Source organism: Macrosteles quadrilineatus, unplaced genomic scaffold, assembly GCF_028750875.1.
Source record: "Macrosteles quadrilineatus isolate MER2022 unplaced genomic scaffold, UCM_ALF_1.0 Scaffold_2__2_contigs__length_208266976, whole genome shotgun sequence".
NCBI classification, from domain to species: Eukaryota; Metazoa; Arthropoda; class Insecta; order Hemiptera; family Cicadellidae; genus Macrosteles; species Macrosteles quadrilineatus.
In genome coordinates this window covers 31,969,964-31,989,397 of record NW_026542595.1, presented here as the reverse complement: position 1 = coordinate 31,989,397, position 19,434 = coordinate 31,969,964, and the positions used below count along the sequence as shown (strand labels likewise).

Here is a 19,434-nt window from a genome sequence, read left to right as displayed (position 1 = left end):
TAATGTATAAAGTGTAAAAATAACCTGAAAATTTATGATTCTGAGCAATGTACAGACAAAACTCTAATTTTATTTATATAGGTATTTATTTTATATTTAGTAAAGAGTACTAAATATAATAAACATAGTCCAATAGTTATTATATGCAACAAGTTTAGCCGTAAATTGCATTTAGCCTAGAAGAAAAGAATTATCAATAACTCAAAGCTAGTGGGTAGTGTTTTAAGAAACTTTGTATACACTTTACAATTGTTGTCATTATATTTATATGTTCCCAAAAATATTTTTCACCAAACTTTATAAACATTAAAGGTGGCCTATAAAAATGTTCAAAGTTAAGTAAGTTAAGTAAATGAAAGAATCTTGGCATATCTTTCAACTCTTCACTTACTTGGGACACAGCAGTTACGGACACACGAAAAAAGGTTTTTGCCTCCATACATTCACTGAAAAGATTGCAGAACTTTTTGCCACAACACACAAAACTTCATTTGATCAAATCACTTGTACTGCCCCACTTCAGTTACTGCAACTCATTGATCAATGACATGACTGTGATTCAGGCGGATATGCTCCAGCGGTCTCAGAATTACGCTTTGAGATTTGTCTATGGTCTGCGGCGTGAGGAGCATATCACGCCATACTACCTTGAGGCAAACATCTTGAAACTAAATTATCAAAGATCCATCAACATTTTGTCATTAGTCTTTTTAATTTTGAAATCAGGCTCCCCGAAATATTTTCATCAGATTTTAAATTTGTGTCTCAGGGTAGTTCACAAATTTCTCGTTCTTCTTCGATCACATTGCGTATACCTCATCATGTGACCACCGCTTATGACAGGGCTTTTGTTGTTACCGCTTGCCGTCTTTGGAACAGCCTACCCCTACACTTTAAATCCCTTGATAAACGTTCCCAGTTTGTGGTGGCACTAAAAAATCTCTACTTTGAGCAAATGGTCTTGGCTGGCGTGTCCTAGGGCTTCTGCGTCTTTGCGCGATTGCTGGTGTGTATGCGTGTGAGAGTGTGAACGTGTTTTATTTTGTATATTCTATTAATTTATAATAATTACTATTTTTTTTAACTAGTTAAATAAATTGAATTTTTGTTAACTTGTACTTGATGTGTTAAATATGTATTTTTATATTAGATTAAGAAATGTCATTGTATTTTTATTTATTTATATTTAAGTTTGTTAGGTTAAGTGTAAGAGCTAACTTTGCCTGGTAAAATAAAGAATTTTTCATTTCATTTCATTTTCATTTCAAAGTTAAATGAAAACGAGTCCCTAAATTAAAATTATACACAACTAAAGATTTAAAGAAATTTGAAGACCAAATCCAATGACACTTTGATTGTAAAATTTTGTTGATAAGCATATAAGCTATGACAATTTGTTATGTCAAAAATTTGAAAATTTGCGGCCATTTTAAACTTTAAAAATCAAATTCCTCTTAATCGAGCTATTGAATGAAAGATATGAAAGATATAAAATTTAAAGCATACTAGTGTACATTTTGCTCGAATTCGAGCAATTGTAAAGTATTACAGGATTTGCAAACCAATAACAATCATACTAAGCTATCAACATTTCAACAAAAACACACCTACCTTCCCTGTAGCAGCAAACCTAAGTACTCATATTAAAATTAACTTAATGTTATTTAAATAGGACAAAAAATGACCATTTTCAGGGAATATCATTCTAGAACTAAGCCAGGTAAATGGGAATTCGCTTAGTCTAAAGCTTTGCTGCGGATATACAATTTTAATAACAGCAATGATTGAAGAATCTGAATTATTACTTATATCCATGAATTTATCTAATAATTATTTCCTGTAAAATATTATTACAGCAGCTCAAAAATATTGGAACAGACTCGGTCAACAAATGACGTAACTGAAAGAATCCCATGCTAATGGCATTAACATATAGTTTGACAGTTCCATTTAATCAATTTTAAATGTTTACATTCAGGCGAGTGACACATTTTATTTATGTTTATGATCCATACCGTTCCTGTTCTAATAATCATGCAGTATTTAATATGTTTGGACCAGCTGTGTGGAATTGTGAAATCAAAATAAATTTGACAAAACATTAGTTCTGCTTGTTTACATTTTTTTTTAATTTTGTGGGTTTGTTCTTTGTTACCATGGATACCATCAATAAATATTTCACTTTTCTGACAACAGCTGGAGTTCCATAACAAATTTTGTTTCCCATGTTAATCTTATGGATAAATACAAAACTTTAAAGGGCCCCAGGGCCCCACTCTCTAATTATTTTCCAAAAAAAAAGTTTCCTGCACAACTTCACGTTACGCTCTTTCCAATGACACCAAAAACATGTCAATCGGTTCAGTAGTTTCGGAGGAGTAATTGTCACAAAAAACCTGCTTGCGTATTAAATAAGTACTAGTTGCTCTGCCCGTGCTTCGCTACGGGGTGAGAATGCAGAAAAGAATAATTTGGTTTTACTTTAAGATACTATAATATACTATAAGGAACAGTTACAACACACTTACCAGGAAACTTATAGGCAAAGGCTCAATCATACCTATTGATTATTTAAATGAATATCTCTTAATGTATTACAGTACCATCATTTTATATAGTGTTTATCATTTAAAATATATGCAAAAGTATAACTCATTGACCACATGGCACCAAGAAACAATTCTCCTTGTAAACAAATTAAATTAAATAGCAGAACAGCATTTCTGACAACAGCTGGAGTTTCATAACAATGTTTGTTTCCCATGTTAATCTTATGGAGAAATACAAAACTTTAAAGGGCCCCAGGGCCTCACTCTCTACTTATTTCCCTGTAAAAAAAGTTTCCTGCACAACTTCACGTTACGCTCTTTCCAATGACTCCAAAAACATGTCAATCGGTTCAGTAGTTTCGGAGGAGTAATTGTCACAAAAAATCTGCTTGCGTATTAATTAAGTATAGATAGATAATCCAAATCCATTGACAACTAATTGAATTGTGAAATCTGTTATTGACTGAACAAGATTAAGCAGTTTTTATAATTAAAAGTTTTACATTTTTAATATTAACTAGTTAACATTTTAACTAGCTACTAAATTAAATTTAATGCAGTGTGTTAAATTCTAAACAGACACTTTAACTGATGAAGTAAGTTGTCAAACAATAATCTATGGTAATTTTTATGTTTTGAGTATTTACAATAAACATTTTTTCTGTAATTTTTTACCATTTATCACTTTCCAAATTGTTGTTCAAATTGCTACTTTATAAATCTGCTGTTGTGTATACCTAATTTCCATTTAGGGAAAAGTTTGAATGGCTATCAATTTGAAGTTATTAAAGTTTTGGAAAATACATTTGTGGAAAACATTAAAATTTATACCAGTTTTCATTAAAATATCACCAGTAAGCTTTGAGTTATTATTTTTTTTTAATTATTTACAAAATAGTGGAATACAATTAAGCTAAACCAAACCAAACTGAAATAAAAAATATATTACTAATTTTGGAAAGTACAATGGAGTCCTCTATAGCTTGTATATTTTCCATCTGCAGTAGCAGTACTATAGATTGTCATGTAATCTGTGACAGGAGTGATCTCAGCCATGTGCCTGGACTCACGACAGTGTTACCTCGCACTAGGCACCAGCAGTGGCTACCACACTGTGTGGGACTTGCGCTTCCAGATGCCTATCACCTCCTTCCCACCACACCCAGTCGACAGTGAGTTGTAATGAGTTTAAACAATTAGTATAAACTTAACATGAATTAAGTTTTGTTTAAATTAGATACATGTTTTGCGTTAGAACTTGAAGTAGGTGATACACACATCTTCTTAGTACCCAGTGACTGCAGGTAGGGTCTACTTAAAGTCTGTGTATATGTGTGTGTGTGAGGGCTGCATAGTCTCAACAGTTTATAGAGTGTAGGCGAGTGGAAGTCTCTTTTCAACCCAATGAAGTAATTATGTATATTTTTTAATGGCAATACTTCACAAACTATGTTTATCGGGAGGGAACCACCATGCAGTGATACATAATTATAAAACAAGCTGTGGTGGTTTAGGGTCACCTCAGAGAATCAGAAGACTTGTAAGACATCCATCAGAGTCCTCGTGGCTTTTGTCTGCCTCCCAGGGCCACAACGAAGTCACCATGTGGAACATGGAGAGTGGCAACCGTCAGGTCATATTGTGGGCTAGTCCTGCTCCCCCTCTCTCCACCTCACAGGTACTCTCTCCCTACTATTTATTTATTTATTTTTTCATGCTACAAAAACATTATAAACAATATACATTTCATACAAAGCTACAAAAGCCTCAGTAGGCTTGTCCGCAGCTATAGACAAGAGTCCAGTTCAAAGTCCATTCACAAAAATTTTTTAGTCAGTGGTATAAGCTATTCTCCTAATCTGTTGCACTAAATAGAATTAATTTGTAAGTTTATGTGGTGTATTCCTCTTAAAGATGCGATTGACTTTACATATTCTATCAAAATAGGCCTAATCATCTGCTGATCCCTAACTCTTTTGCGACTGGTGTGGGTTTCATCACCCAGTTACCGAAACCAATCACGATATTACTTTTCATCAGCATTGACATGCATATTTTTGGTTTGTTTAAGAAACGTAAAGAAACGGAAACTACCTCTAGGTTTTACTGTTATATGTGGATGCTCCCTTTACTATTATATACCATGCATGCTAGGCTACCTATATTATTTTAACCTTTTTTCCTTGGAGCAACAGACAGTACCTGTTTAAAATCTCCCCCAAACAATACTGGGTTTTTCACCCATTGGAACATGCAATAGTACTTATTTAATTTACAAATATATTTTTTACTGAACCTATTCCAGCTTTATTCCCAGGTTATTTTCTAAGAGTAGCCGTTGAGGTTATATTGCACTTCATACAAAATATTGATTAAACACCACAATAAATCTCAAATTCAAAATATTTTTTTGTTTGTAAATTTACAAAGAAAGTGTAGAATAAATCTTTGAACATATGTTTTGAAATAAAAACAAAGCAAAGGTTCTCCATTTAATCTTAAATCGGTAATTATTTAGTCAATGTGGTTATTTCATGGTAAACGTTAAAAATACACAAATTTGAAAAGTTTCACAGTAAGATTTTGTGTAAAAATTTTGGGAATTTCACTATTTTTCCCACCGTCACGGGATCGAGACCTTTAATTTGAGCCCTCTCCCGTCATTCTACGACTTCCCAGTTGCCCACAATTTTGATGCAAAGAATCGGCTTACGTAATTAATATATAGATAATCAACAAGACTTGAACAATTTTTCAACTGGCAAAGTGTTGGTAATTTCAAAACAACAAATAGGATTAGCCCCAACAAAAGCACCATCAAGCTTTGCTATAATTTTTAATAATCTGGTTTGGGCTGTCTGTACTTGGAGCATGTTCGTATGTGCAGCACTTCCCCATGCTTTTAAGCCATATCTAATTTTTGACTCGCACATTGAGGAATACAATAATTTCATGATGTTATAGGGTAGATATTGTCGTAGATAGTGAGTCAACTACTATACTGCCAACTAGGATGAGTCATGTATGTAAATCAATGTAAACTCCCGCAAATTTTGTTTTTCAACCCTATCTATTTGTGTGTTATGAACAAAAACCCAAGTAGGTCGATCAGAGTACAGTTATGAGATTAACCATATTTGTCTGGTATGTAGCCAAGTGCTCACAGTGTTTGTGGGATGTTTGCTTCTAACGTGGACCGATCTCCCTTTCTACTAACTGGAGGCAGTGACCAGCGAGTCCGCTACTGGGACCTCGAGAGTTACGATAACTCCCGACTGGCCATCCCAGCGGGCAGTGACACTCAGGGACTCAACTTCACATACAAGTGAGTAGCAAGTTTAATTTAAAACAGCTTAAAAATTGGTGTTCTTTATGGTATACAGTAATTTTTTAATAGTATTTGTATTCAAGAGCCAACTTTAAAATAATCAGAATCTAATTTTAGACCCGAAATTCCTATACCATTACTAGTTTTAGTGTTTGAAACAACAGTTTATTGATTACACTGTCTGTTAGTAAATCTCGTAATAGTTGTAAATACATGTTTCCTTGTTGCGATCAATACACTTTTTGCAGCCAAATAGCTGTTCAGTACGAGCTCCAATTATACGAACTCCATCCAACCGAATCGCCGATTATCCAATTTGCTTACAGATGGATCAAATAAAAGAAACTAAAACCAGAGAAATAAAAATTTTTTATTTTTTAAAATTAAGATTAAAATTAAAATTAAGAGAAGGCAGAATATGTGATGGTAGCAAAATCAAAAAACTACCTCACGGTTTTTTTTTCATCGTCTCTCGTGGTCACTGAAACATCATCATTGTCTTCCGTGATCGCCGCAAACTGTACAATACATTCCACAGTCGTGTTGTTATGATCATCGTCTGCCATAATCGCGGCAAAATTGAAAATACATCCTACGGTTTGTAGCCATGATCACTGTCTCTCGTGGTCATGAAAACATTGTCATTGTTTTCCGTGATCGTGGTCTTGTAGACAAAGTTGATTACACTGTCTCCTTCGGTCATTGTTTTCCAAAAATGTGGCAAATTATTACGACAGTTACTGTTGTAGTTGATTGTGTGATCATTATCGTCCTTTTATTCAATTATATTTTTAACCGATGTATCCTACTAGAAATGTTTTTTCTAAAAGAATTAGAAATTTATAAAAAAAACATTTTTAGTAAAAAAATTATTTTGGAAAAAAGTGCTGCATTGGTCAACTATTTACAACATTCTATAAATTATAGAAATAAAAAAGATATTTTTTGTTTTTATTTAAATAAATTAATTTTGCTGTCTTTATACACAGACCGTCTGAGAAGGGTCAAATATCTTATTCAGCCTTGTAGACATCATCTTGGTCTCCCGTGGTAACAGTTAATCATTATTGTCCTCCAAGATCACAGTGAAAGCGTGACTTTTTTGAACGCGAAATCTTTGCAGACACCTTCTGGGATTATAATAGTAAGAGCTTGGTTTCACTTGGCCTATTTTCTGTAAAATACCTTGTAAATTACCTATCTCAACTCCCAATTTATTTAGATCATTGGAGTCATACTGTACTACCATTGATATTGTTCATTTTAATACCTAAACAAGGACCACTGTCACTGTTCTTTTAATTAGAAGGCTCCCAAAACTGTAATTCAAGTTTGTGTTAGTATATAGAGGAAAAACAGTGGCGGCGACAAGATCCCACGAGCCTCCCCGCAAGTTTGCCCATTGCCCGATGGGCCTCCCAGTAATCTTTAAACACATTATCACAGGTATTCCTCCTAAGCTTGCACTTGGGTTTGACACGGCATCTCCCGAGGCACCGAAGCGTCATCATTGTCTTCCATGATCGCGTGATCCACGTCTTTCATGAATCGTGAATTCTTTCCGTAGTAATTGCAATCAAAGCCAGGACATCTCCTGCTGTCGCGATTGTGGCCAAATACGTAATATCTCCCACGGTGATGGAAAAATATTTTTCCGGAACATCAGCAAAATCCTAAATATAATATATCCTGTGGAAAAAGAAACTTCATTATCACCTTCAGCGATAGTGTTAAAATCTTGAATATCTCGCACGTTCACGGAAACACTAATATCGTCTTCCACTATCGCAGCAAATTTCTGAGCGCGGTCGTGTAACCGTCAATAACCGGATCCCGCAATCACAACAAAATATTGAACAACTCCTGCAGCCACGGAGATATTGTCATCATCACCCGCAAAGGAATTTTCTCGTCGACATCCGTAGGGGAATCTTCTCGCCAACATCCGTGATCGCGGCAAACAAGTGAATCTTTCAATCGTGTGGGGCGTGATCCTTGTAGACACGTTCTGTGGTAGTGTTGCTATCGCGGTCATGAAAACTCAGCTTGATCAAAGTAAACAAATCTGGTCCACAATATTATTTATATTTTCTTTAATTTTAAAATACAAGCTTTAAAACTTAAATTCAAAAGTGTATTTACTATCACAACTCAAGACTAAAACATAAATATAGATGGTCTTGTTCATCTTTTTTGTATAATTTAAGAAACAATTTTAAAACCAGCTAAAAACTTGTAGGTGTCGCATGATAGATGGCACCAACGTAGTGCAGGAGGTTCAGAGAGGATCTGGAGCCCCCACCAAGGCTCCCACAGGAGAGGAGAGTCCCCGTGCGGGGCCTGATCCTCCCCCGCCAGGCCATTACGACGGGATCACTGACCTGGCCATGTGTCAAGCGTCTCAGTGCTTCTTGGTCAGTGCAGCACGTGATGGAGTCATTAAGGTTTGGAAGTAACTACTGAACAATCGCAATTCCCAGGACAGTTCACAAATTAAATATATTCATTTATTGTTAAATAGACAAACTCACCAGGCAGGTTTATAATTTATTAAATTTTCAAACAAAACAAGTTCAGCAGAATAGAAGCGGTAATTAATTAAAAAAACAGATTGCTTGGTAGTAATATTATTTTTTCATTTGTTTTAAGTTAGTAATAGATTGTTATATTTTTGCATTGATAGATTTTAAAATGTATATGTGAATTTTTTTAATATTTTACGACAGAGCTTTAGTCTAAAAACAAAACTTAAAAATATGCACCCCAATTGTTAGGTTTTTCATCAAAGACTGGCAAAAATGAGTATTTTCACAAATGACTGCTTCAGGCATTGTTTTTATAGGCCTAGCATAAACTTGAAATTGAAGTGTTTAAACGTTTACTTAACCAATTTTACCAGTTTCTTAGCTCACATGATAGATTCCTGTGTTTTATGTAAGTAAATATGATTTCCATTTTATTTATTTTTCCTACAGTTACCTAACAATGTACATGTTCTCTCACTGATTTGAGAAAGCAAAGTGGCCAATTCACTCATCAGTGAGACAATGTTAACATTGTCTCACTCTAATTACTTTGTCTCACTCCAGATTTGCAACGTGAAGGCACAAAATGAGCGCGTAACATGCAGACAAGGTCGTATGCGCACGAAATACGTTAGCAGCACTGGCTGTAAATCAGCTGGTCAGCTGTTGTACTGTTGTATTTGTCACTTCACATTAAATGTCATATTAAAAGTTCACTTCTGTGTAAAAATATGTTAGGTTTCTTTACCAATTTATTTGTTTTATGGTAACTGTAGGAAAAATTTAATGTGCAACTCGAGTGCAAAGTGCAATTGCTCACTAGTTGCACAAATAACTATATCCATCCTTTTTTGTCATTAATAAATATTTTATCCAGAGATTTTCCTGCTCATAGTTTTATTTGGAATGTTTCATATCTTACTACCATCTTACAATGGTGTCTATACCTTACTGCTTTGTCTGTCGATTGTCATGGTTTAGTTGTGTTGAGAACCCTCCAAAGATGTATAGATTACAGTATTGCTTTACAACTTTGTAAATACTATTTATTTTTATGAATATCTGTATATCTTGTTGAAAACAATTTAATATATTTATATTTTTTAAAAGGCCCTTTATTTATCCTGGTTTTTAACCTGACACAATTAACTTCTTTAACACTGAAAGTGTTAACTTGGTTTTTGGAGAATTGCCCACTGGCCCGGGAGGTGTAAAATTATTTTTTTTATTAATAGATGAATTCTCAAAATATGTTAAGTATATGCTATGAAACCAGCAAACAGTAGGACTTTGTTGACTAAGATTTGTAATATATATATTCCAGATGTAGGAGAAATAGAATCAATCTTAAGTGATCATGGTACCAGTAGTCAATTATGGTATTCAACTTTGCAAAATGCTGGAATAAAACCAGTACTATCATATCATCCTCAATCCAATCCAACAAAAAATGTAAATAAGATGACTCGTATTTACTGTCACAAGAAACATACAAATTGGCCAAACGTTTTAGGATTTATTGAAGGTTGTCTGAATCATTCACTATTCAGTTCATGGAGTCAGAGAGGTCACAGAGGTTCATGTGTTTGGAGTGTACCCGCAGAGGTCATGTTAGGTAAAGTTAACAACGCAAATTTTTTAGAAAAGGTAATAGAATTTCCTATGGAAAGGTAATTTTGTAATGTAGAATGTGTACTACACTCTATGCTCTCCGTTCCAAATTTGTCATATTAGTTCCTTGGAAATGGTCCAAAAGCGCTTCCTTTGCCTGGTTGGTGTTCGAGCTGGGCTACGTTACACAGATGTAAATACTGGTTTTTAAAAAAAAATTATGGTTTTTATTGGTTGTTATTGGTGCTTTGTGTTTGAAAGTTTGAGGATTTGGATTATTGGTTCTAAGCGTCCTAACTGCAACTGTGGAAAAATAATGTTGGAACTTGTGGCTATTTCTTGTGGGCTATTCATTATTTCTTCTTGAAAATTTAGCTGAATTGGTTTTTTTTTGTCTTCCTTTTTTCTTGTTATATATTACTTGCCATAGGGGCCATTTTGGGATTTTTTTGCTGCATTTATGTGCTTGTGGTGTGTCCTCTCCTGAAGTGCTTTAATCTTTGATTGTAATTTTTTTTCCTGGCTGCTGTTATTACCTTGTTCTTAGCTTTGCCAGTGCATAGTTCTTTCTCAATAGTTTTAATATACATGCTCAAAGTCTTGTGCATTCTTCATCCCAAATATTTTTTTGTCTGAACTGTTTGTTTTAATTGTTATTTATCGTGCAGGTTTGATGTAATAATATAAGTTGGATAATTTTTTTTAAATAGGAAGTCATATGCTTCAGAGACATCTGCAGTTGTCACAACCGTAAGCCACTTCTGTGGTTGCAATCTATCCTTTAAGAGGTTCATGGTCGTGTTCTTTACCATTGTTTTTTATTTCTTTGTGATCTTCCAAATGTAGTTTTTTTTAGGTTAAGTGTGGCTATTTGGGCAAAATGGTCACAAATACCCGTTAGGATAGGTGATGATTCAATGTTGAGTTTGGTATCAATATTGGAGCAAATTAAGTCTATCAAGGTTTCAGTTTCGTTTGTGATTATAGTTGGTTTTGGGGTTAGCGGTAGCCTTTGGATGTTGTAGGACTTAAGAATCTTCTTGTTTTATGGTGTCATTGTTTTCTATTAGATTATCAACATTTATGTCCCCCATAAGTACTAGTAGCTTGAGTGATTGAAGAGATATGCTCAGTTGTTCTGCCATTATGTCAAGGGAACAGGGGTGCCCATCCCCCCCAAAGCTCACGTCGCAGAATCCCCCCCAAATTCGTTGTTTAACCCATGCCAGAAGGTCTGGGGGCTAACCCATAGTTATGTTTATAATGCGGGGAGGGAAGGGTGCCCCCGACACTTCTTTAAATTTATGGGAATTTAAGCGTTTGGATCAAACTTTTAACCCAATTGAAATGGACAATTTCGATTTTAAAACTCTAGTAGCAAACTATTTGTTAGTTTAGTTTTAATTTAAATGAGTTGGATTTTTAACATTTTGAACCAAAATTGGCAATGTAGTTTTTTTTAATCAGATTTTCCATGAATTAATAGGTTTTCAAAGGGAAAATCACAAAAGTTGCAATAACTTTTGAACCATAATTTTTACGGCATAAAGGGTTTATACAATTTTTGTCATAGTCAAAAAGTATAACATGTTAATTTTAAATCAAAATCGTTCGAGCCAATTCTGAGAAAATTTTATTCATTCATTATTTTATAGGGTTTTATGGAATATCACTATTAAAAATCCAAAATGAAAAAAAAACATCTGGAGAGACCATGGATTGGTAGGTACCTAAAATACCAAATTTCATCAAAATCGGACTCGGACCACAGGCGTGGTCTGTAACTCTGTACCATACATACACACATACAGACAGACAAACACAACACTTCGAAAACCACTTTTTTGGGGTCAGGGGTTTTACATAAACAATTCTTTTACCATATTAAATTGTAGGGGAGAAAGTACTTAAAGTTATGTCAAAAAGTGTGAGATATTTTCTAAATTGTCCTTTAATCCACTTCTGAGTTTGGTCCTTTTTAAATAAGTGTAAAATTTTCAGTCTTAAAAATATTACTAGGCCTAAACTTAATAGTATATTTCGTGCCTAGGGCCAAAAATGAGGTTTTGCTGGTTCGAGATAGTTTTTAAGTTCGATACAAAGTCGAGGACTTAAAACGATCGAGAACTGCAAAACCATTTCAGTCCGTGGTACGAACGCTATTATTCACCACACTATACCCTCACTAATTCACCTCAATGACAATGCACTGCACACTGATATAGTCAACACAACTACAACTTTAAGGTTGTGTGGATAAATAATTTGAGGAATCAGCAAAAATAATAATAAATAATTGCTAGGCAGCGGTACAATAAAACAACTCTATTGCAATGCTATGGATACTGATTGTGTATTTAATATGCATTCATGTTTTAAGAAAGTAAGCGGGCAGCTGATTTTGCGGCCCTAGGGATGTAAAAACCTGCTCGATCCCCGAATGACGATGACAGCTGGCATGGCCTGCAAAACGTAACTTTCAGCCACCAATTAATGTATCTATATGTAAAACAGTTAAAAACATCATAGTGTGGTAAAACAGTATGTTACGTAACTAGTCCTGAATCCCGTGCGAGACGAAGTCGAGTAGTGGTTTTTTTATACGAGTCCGGCCAACACATTTTGGACGAGTGACGTACGATAGTTTACGCCATACTACTAAATCCGTTCAAATCCTTATATATTACCACCAACTAAAGGACTAAAAATCACTAGTCATAACCTCTAAGAGAGGTTTATATGTTTACGCCACACTACATTATTTTGACGAACTTCCCACGCAAGGATTTAGTCCAGAAAACAGCTGTTTGCCGCCAGCTTATTCAAATGGGGTTTCATTGCGTAATACTGTTCTGCAATGAGTTTTCCCGGACACCAATCAGCTGATTATACTGTATTTGCGTGGCAATGATTGGTTATAAACAAAAACATAACCTCTCTTAGAGGTTATGACTGGTGATGTTTAGTCCTTTAGTTGGTTGAAATATATAAGGATTCGTACGAATTAAGTAGTATGGCGTAAACTATCGTACGTAACTCGTCCAAAATGTGTGTACCGGACTCGTATGGTAATCCCGTACTCGACTTCGTCTCGCACGGGAACGACCACACTCGTCCGGTAAACACTTATTTTCAGGACTAGTAACGTAATATACTATTTTGTCCACTCATTGCCACCCAAATACAGTATAATCAGCTGATTGGTGTCCGGCAAAACTCATTACAGTACAGTAGTACTGTATGAAACCCCATTTGATTAAGCTGGCGACAAACAGCTGTTTTCTGGACTAAATCCTTGCATGGGAAGTAGGGAAGTTCGTCAAAATAGTGTAGTGTGGCGTAAAAAATAATTATATATCTATTCAGAGACTAGTAAAATTTGTTTGAAGCTCTTTCTAGATTCAAGAAAAGACAATAACAAATACAATTTAATTAATCCAGAATAATGTGTTTCGATTCTTGAAGTTAACGTAAACACATAGCCTATCAAAACCCTTAATTAAATTGTCACAGTACTGTATGTCAATTTCTTCCAATGAATAAATGACCCAGGCATAATTATTTGGGAGAGCGAAAATATTATCACAAGCTTTCATGTTGTAAAAATAGCAAAATGATTATCATTATCATAAAATACCGGTTTTTTATGAATCAAGTATATATTATAATAAACAAACCTAAAAAGCCATCAATAGGTCCTCAAGGCAATGAGACTATTTGAGAATGAGTTCATAATGAAAGGTAAAAACAAACTCAATTTGCAGATACAATTTAAGAAGCCAACCATAATCCTTTGACAGCAGTTGGCATGGAGTTGTTCTCACTGTCAAACATGATACGAGTCAGAAAGTGGAAATCCACATAAAAGTATATACGTATATTTTATAGCAATTATAAAATGATTTATTAATCAAGATAAAATGTCAAATGGGATTTTGATTGCATAATTACCCCAGTAATAAATTAAGGAGGTCGTAAAAATTATCTGATTAATCTTTTATGTGCTTTTAACCAACCACTGGCTTGAATCCCCCCCAAAATCATAAAATCCCCCCCAAATAAATTTCTGATGTCGCATTTTGCGACATCAAACCCCCCTGTGGGCACCCCTGCAAGGGAATCTTCTACTTTTGCACTTGGTGGTCTTTACACTCCTAGTACTTGCTGGTTTTACTTCTTGAGTTTGATTTCGCAAAGTGCCGTCTCGCATATGAGCTCTGCATCATTTGTGCTTGTGCTTACAGGTTTGTTTTATTTTTTCAAAGTCTTTTTTTACTTATACTGCTACTCCTCCTTTGAGGTGTTGTTTTCTTGCAAAGCCTCCTACAAAAGATTACCCTTTTAGGTAAATGTTTTCAAGGTTTTCTTGTGGCCATGTTCTGTAATTAATATAAAGAATGTTTGTTTTCTTCTGTACAAGTCTATCAGTTTTGGTTAATTTTCACAGTTGATGTTTTGGTGCTTTTGAATTGATTTCTTTGTATGGTATCAGGGATTGTGTTTTGGTTGGTGTCTTTCAGGTGGAAGTTAATTTAATGTTTTGTGTTCTGTTTGTTTCTTTACACCTAAAAAATTGTTTAGGGTCTTGTTAGAATTTTGCTCTTTTACCTGGTTATATTGTTTACATCGTTGTAGCTTATGATGTGAGATCCCATTTGTGTGCTGTATGTGCTGGTTCAAAAAGTCTTCAAGGGATTCATCTGGTAGCAGTTTTTAGTGCTACAAAGAGTTTTGTACCTTAAATGTCTGACTGTTAACATGAAGGTTATTACAGATGGGAGATTTTTGTTGTGAACATGAGTGGGCTTAGGGTAAGGTGTAGAATTCAAGGTGCTCTGGAGAGTATTACTGTACACTAGGTGAAACCCGTCGAAATCGACAGTTACTTTCAAGGCTTGAGCTAATTCATCTAACTGTAATAAATTGAGTGAAATTATACATATTTTGAGCATCTAGAATTTTTTTAAGAGTAATAAGTGTAAAGACAATAATGATATTAATTGCGTTAGTTACCAAATATGGTTGATCATTCAATGAATAAAATATTTCCCATACCGTACGCCATCGGAGTTATTATTAGTATGTTAACTGGTATCTCTTCTTTTGGAAGAACCTTTAAATAGTATTAAAATCATATTGGTGGATCTTTTGTAGTTAAAAACTTCCGCGATTTCAACAGTGTAATAAAGATTAATCTATGATTTTATTTGAGAAAAAATATCTGTTTGTTGAGAAGACACGTTCTTACTTCAAATACCCCCGCCGCAGCAAACCTGCAGACTAAGCGAATTTCCATTTGACTGATTGGATTTACACTGAAATGTCTACTTAAAAATATAACATTTATTCTTGATTTAAATAGAATTAGTTTAACAAGTACTTAGGTTTGCTGCATCAGGGAGGGTAAAACTGTTTTTTTTTTGTAAAATGTGAATAGTTAGTAAGAAATAAAAACATTTTCCAAATTTGATCAAAATATGTTCACAAACAAGCAAACTACAACAGTTTACTTATTCTCCATAACAATAACATGGGAATTTTAAATTTACAATTTTTGAGAATTTTCTCCGTAACCATTAGGTGCATAATAACGCTTCAATATACTAAATTATTTGTTTTTTTAAGCTCTACAAAATGGTTTGGAAAGAAATTGCTAAATTTTATGTTTTTTGGGTCAAAAATGGGAAAAACCTATTTTTACCCCATAAAACCCCCCGTTCCCATGGTCCGATCATGCTGGATCGCGAACTCGTTCGAATAAACGTACGTTTACACGTTTGTACCAAATTTCATCAAAATCGGATGATTTTAGCTCGAGTTATCGTGCTGACGGACACATATATAGGTATATATATGAATTTGAACGGATGGTGTTTTTGGCCTCTAGGGACCTCAAAACGAAAAAAAAAATCGGTCCCACGTCCAGGTCTTACCATGAGTACTACAGTAATAGCTTATTCCCTATATGGGAAATTCGCTAAAAGAGGTCCATCCGCTACAGTGTAAGTTTGATTTTTCCTTTGTCACGTCGCGTCAGTTCATATCGTACTTCTGTGCCAATGAATAACCCTCTATAAGGGTCGCCATAGATCTTGACCGATGAATCGGCACTACCAGCCATCCTACAAGTTTTCAACAAACTATCGTCGGACTAGTTGGAAGGGTCGGGTCATAAAGCCACCTATTGTCCACCACTAGGGCGGCTCGACCCTCATTAGTGCTGCTCGATCGCACTCAGTAAGGAATCTAATACCATAAAATAATTCTCTCAAGGAATAAAAATAGTTGAGAATAATTGTGATATTGAGATTTACCTTGAAATTTCGAGTATTTTTATGTAAAATTTGGAGTAAATCGGCCAATTTTCACATATTAATTTTTTCCAAAAGGGGTGTTTAACCAGTAGTTGTCGAGTAGAGTCAAAATTTGCAACAAATAACTTGAAATTTAAAGACGATAAAATGATTATTTTCAATTGTTTTTATTCCTCGATTGAATTTTTATTCCTTGATTCGATTGACTAAGACGTCGTGCTGACTACGGCTCAGAGAAGCGTGTAGCCTATACGATTGTAAGGTTTTATAACGATTAAACATAATTTATCATGGATAAATTTCAATTGATTATGCCATTTTTATATTTATATATTTATCGGATTTGGATGTTTTAAAGTGATCACTGCCCTAAAGCTAACATAATTTGTTTGAAATTGGTATTGTAATATATCTAAATATTATACAGAAAAATCGGTTTAAATGTTATTTGTGGAGTTTATATAGGTGCGTTCGAGCCCAATTTAATACAACTCAAGTATTAGTACGTACAGTAATATCTCATTATGAAAAACGGTCATGGCGTAAAAAATTGACAAAAAAACAAGTACAATAACAATGTTAATAACATCAATATGGTCATTACTTACAACAATTTCCGGACTTCAAATTTACAATGGCATTCAGGTCAGCGTGATACGGAGGCAGACGAAGAACCGTATGACCACTGTCATTCCCGTCTAGACTGTATCTCGTTGGTGGTTTATTTTGCTGGATTAGGTTGAGAAGCTCTGCCTTAAACATTGTTGGTGTGAAATCTATGTTGTGTTGAGTCAACCATGTTAAAGTGTTAAAGTTAAAGTGTAAAAACCCAGAGGTTGGGGCAGATTCCCGAAAGGGTGACATGAGTCATAAACAAGCATCTGGCAACAAACACATTTCTCGATAAAGGAAAGAGAAAGCAAACCTCCTGCAACGTGTTTCCCTCTTACAAACCCCAAAACGCGACAATAAAAAGGTTTTACAAAAACACAAGTTCATTTCAGATCACTAGACTAATAATTCGTTTCTTTTAGACACCATGTTTCTCGTTCATACGATCGATTGATAGTCCAATTTATTTTGAGCGGGAGTTTTCATGACAAGATAACAAAGTTAAAAAGGTTTACACAATTTACGAGAAAATAGATCATAATGTTATATTTCTGAACACCACTTACCATCTTTTTTGTATTTTTGTCGTCTTGTGAGTAACAGTATAAGCGTAAATATATGTTTTAAGTGTTATAAGACGTATCTTTTATTTACTTTCCGTATATATATATTGTAATAATCGTATGGTTTTTAAATAACTCATATATTTTGAAATCGCAGATTTTTTAACTTTTTTATGATATAAATTTAACAAACTGTGTACAAATTTGAAACTTTGTAATATAACATTTGACAATACTTTCTTAAATTTGTAGGGTTCTCGTAAAAATTGAACGAACCGTTTTGAATGTGTGGGTGTGATACCGTAAACTCGAGTCTACACTATTTTTTCACGGGCAGTAGTTGTAGGAAACCTATGTTTTCAGGAAAGTACCCGCACTCCTCCCCGCGCCCATCCCATCGCCCGCCAATCCATCGGTCAAGATCTATGGCGACCCTTATAGCAAAGTTTTGAGAAATTGGTTGTGGGGTTACTGTTAACACGTAGAGTGCGACCGTTCCCAATCGGGTACGGCGCTTGGCCCCCGTACGGTGCGTCCGTACCCCATCGGGAACGCCCTCCATTTGGCAATACAATTCCAATGGGACTGGCTACGTTCCAAGCAGTGCTGCTATCTGTGGGTGTTTAGCGAACTACGTCGACTCTCGTTGTAAAGCAGGACATCCCCACACGTTATTTGCTATTTGTCAGACCAAAATTGGAAAGCCAATCACACACGGCAATCGGGTTTGCTCGACGCTGAGGGCTGCGCCGCACTGGGGATACGCCCACTATTTGACGTGCCGCAGCGAACGTGTTAAAGCTAATAAGACACTTCTGCACACTTGTATTATTTTGTATTGTATTACACAATCAAAGATTTTCCCAATGACTGAAAACATGTATGACAATAATCTCATGAGCTTATGATGATCTGTCTAGAATAATATGATAAAAAATAGCCAAAAGTGGTGAAAAAGGACGCCAACCCGTACAATAGATATAAGATAGTCTAATAAGATATAATTGTAAGAGTTACTGTGATAAAAGGATTTTCCACTGATTTCGTAATGGAACATTGGCTATTGCAAAACATGACATGATACAGAAGAAAATAAATTTTAAAATCAGAAAATAACATGCATTTGGACAATTCAGTAACTCCCAATAAATGTGTGTTGTTTAAAATACAATTCAAAAAATTAACAGCTGTTTCATTAAAAAGTATTATCCACATGACCAAAATGTAAACAAAAAATCTATGGAGGGATCTTTAAAGGCTTCTGGGGGAGAGCCCTAAGGGAATTTACTTCATTTTTCTTTTGATAACTCATCTACAGACCAAGACATTTCTTTTGACACCTCTACCAAGTTTCTACGCCCAGCCATTCTCTCAAATTAGTGGAGATAATGTTTCCAATTAAATATTTAGATTCCCCCATGTTAATCTTATGGGAGGAAACCCAACTTTGATGGAAGATCCTGCCCAAACTAATAAAGATTTAAAAAAATGAAAAACACTTTGCAAAACTACAGATCAGGGCCATTCCTATGACACTTTAACCATCAAAATCGGTCCAAAAATGAGCGTATTATATATATAGATTTCGTTACGTACAAATCTGCTTTTGCTAATCACCTCATTAATTTAAACCATAATTACACTGACATACACAATAATTTAGAAATCATGCATCCGTGCAATAAAGGCAAACACACTACTACTATAGATACTATAGAAGAATTTGAGATTTACAGAGCATCAAAACAACAACCCAACTATATATTAATCTAGCTGTACCCGCGGGCTTTGCCCCGTTTAACTTTATAAGTAAGCTCCTTCGCATGGCTCAATCACGTCCTGGTTGAAGTTCGTTCGCTACGCTCACTCACCTTTTGGTTGCAAATTAGCTGTTGTCATAAATGTAAAAGAAATAATAGTGCTGCACCCGGT

General features: G+C 34.8%; 1 protein-coding gene across 5 annotated transcripts in view; it reads left to right on the top strand.

Annotated features, from left to right (window-relative positions):
• LOC128983894 (phosphoinositide 3-kinase regulatory subunit 4) overlaps positions 1–9,480 on the top strand; it is a 94,538-nt gene extending 85,058 nt beyond the window's left edge. For all 5 annotated transcript variants that reach the window (XM_054403150.1, XM_054403147.1, XM_054403148.1 and 2 more), the window contains 4 exons: positions 3,590–3,721; positions 4,064–4,227; positions 5,702–5,874; positions 8,117–9,480. In XM_054403150.1, coding sequence (XP_054259125.1) covers positions 3,590–3,721; positions 4,064–4,227; positions 5,702–5,874; positions 8,117–8,333 — 686 coding nt within the window. In that variant the 3' untranslated portion in view covers positions 8,334–9,480. The remainder of the gene's footprint in view (positions 1–3,589; positions 3,722–4,063; positions 4,228–5,701; positions 5,875–8,116) is intronic.
• Positions 9,481–19,434: the final 9,954 nt, after the last annotated feature.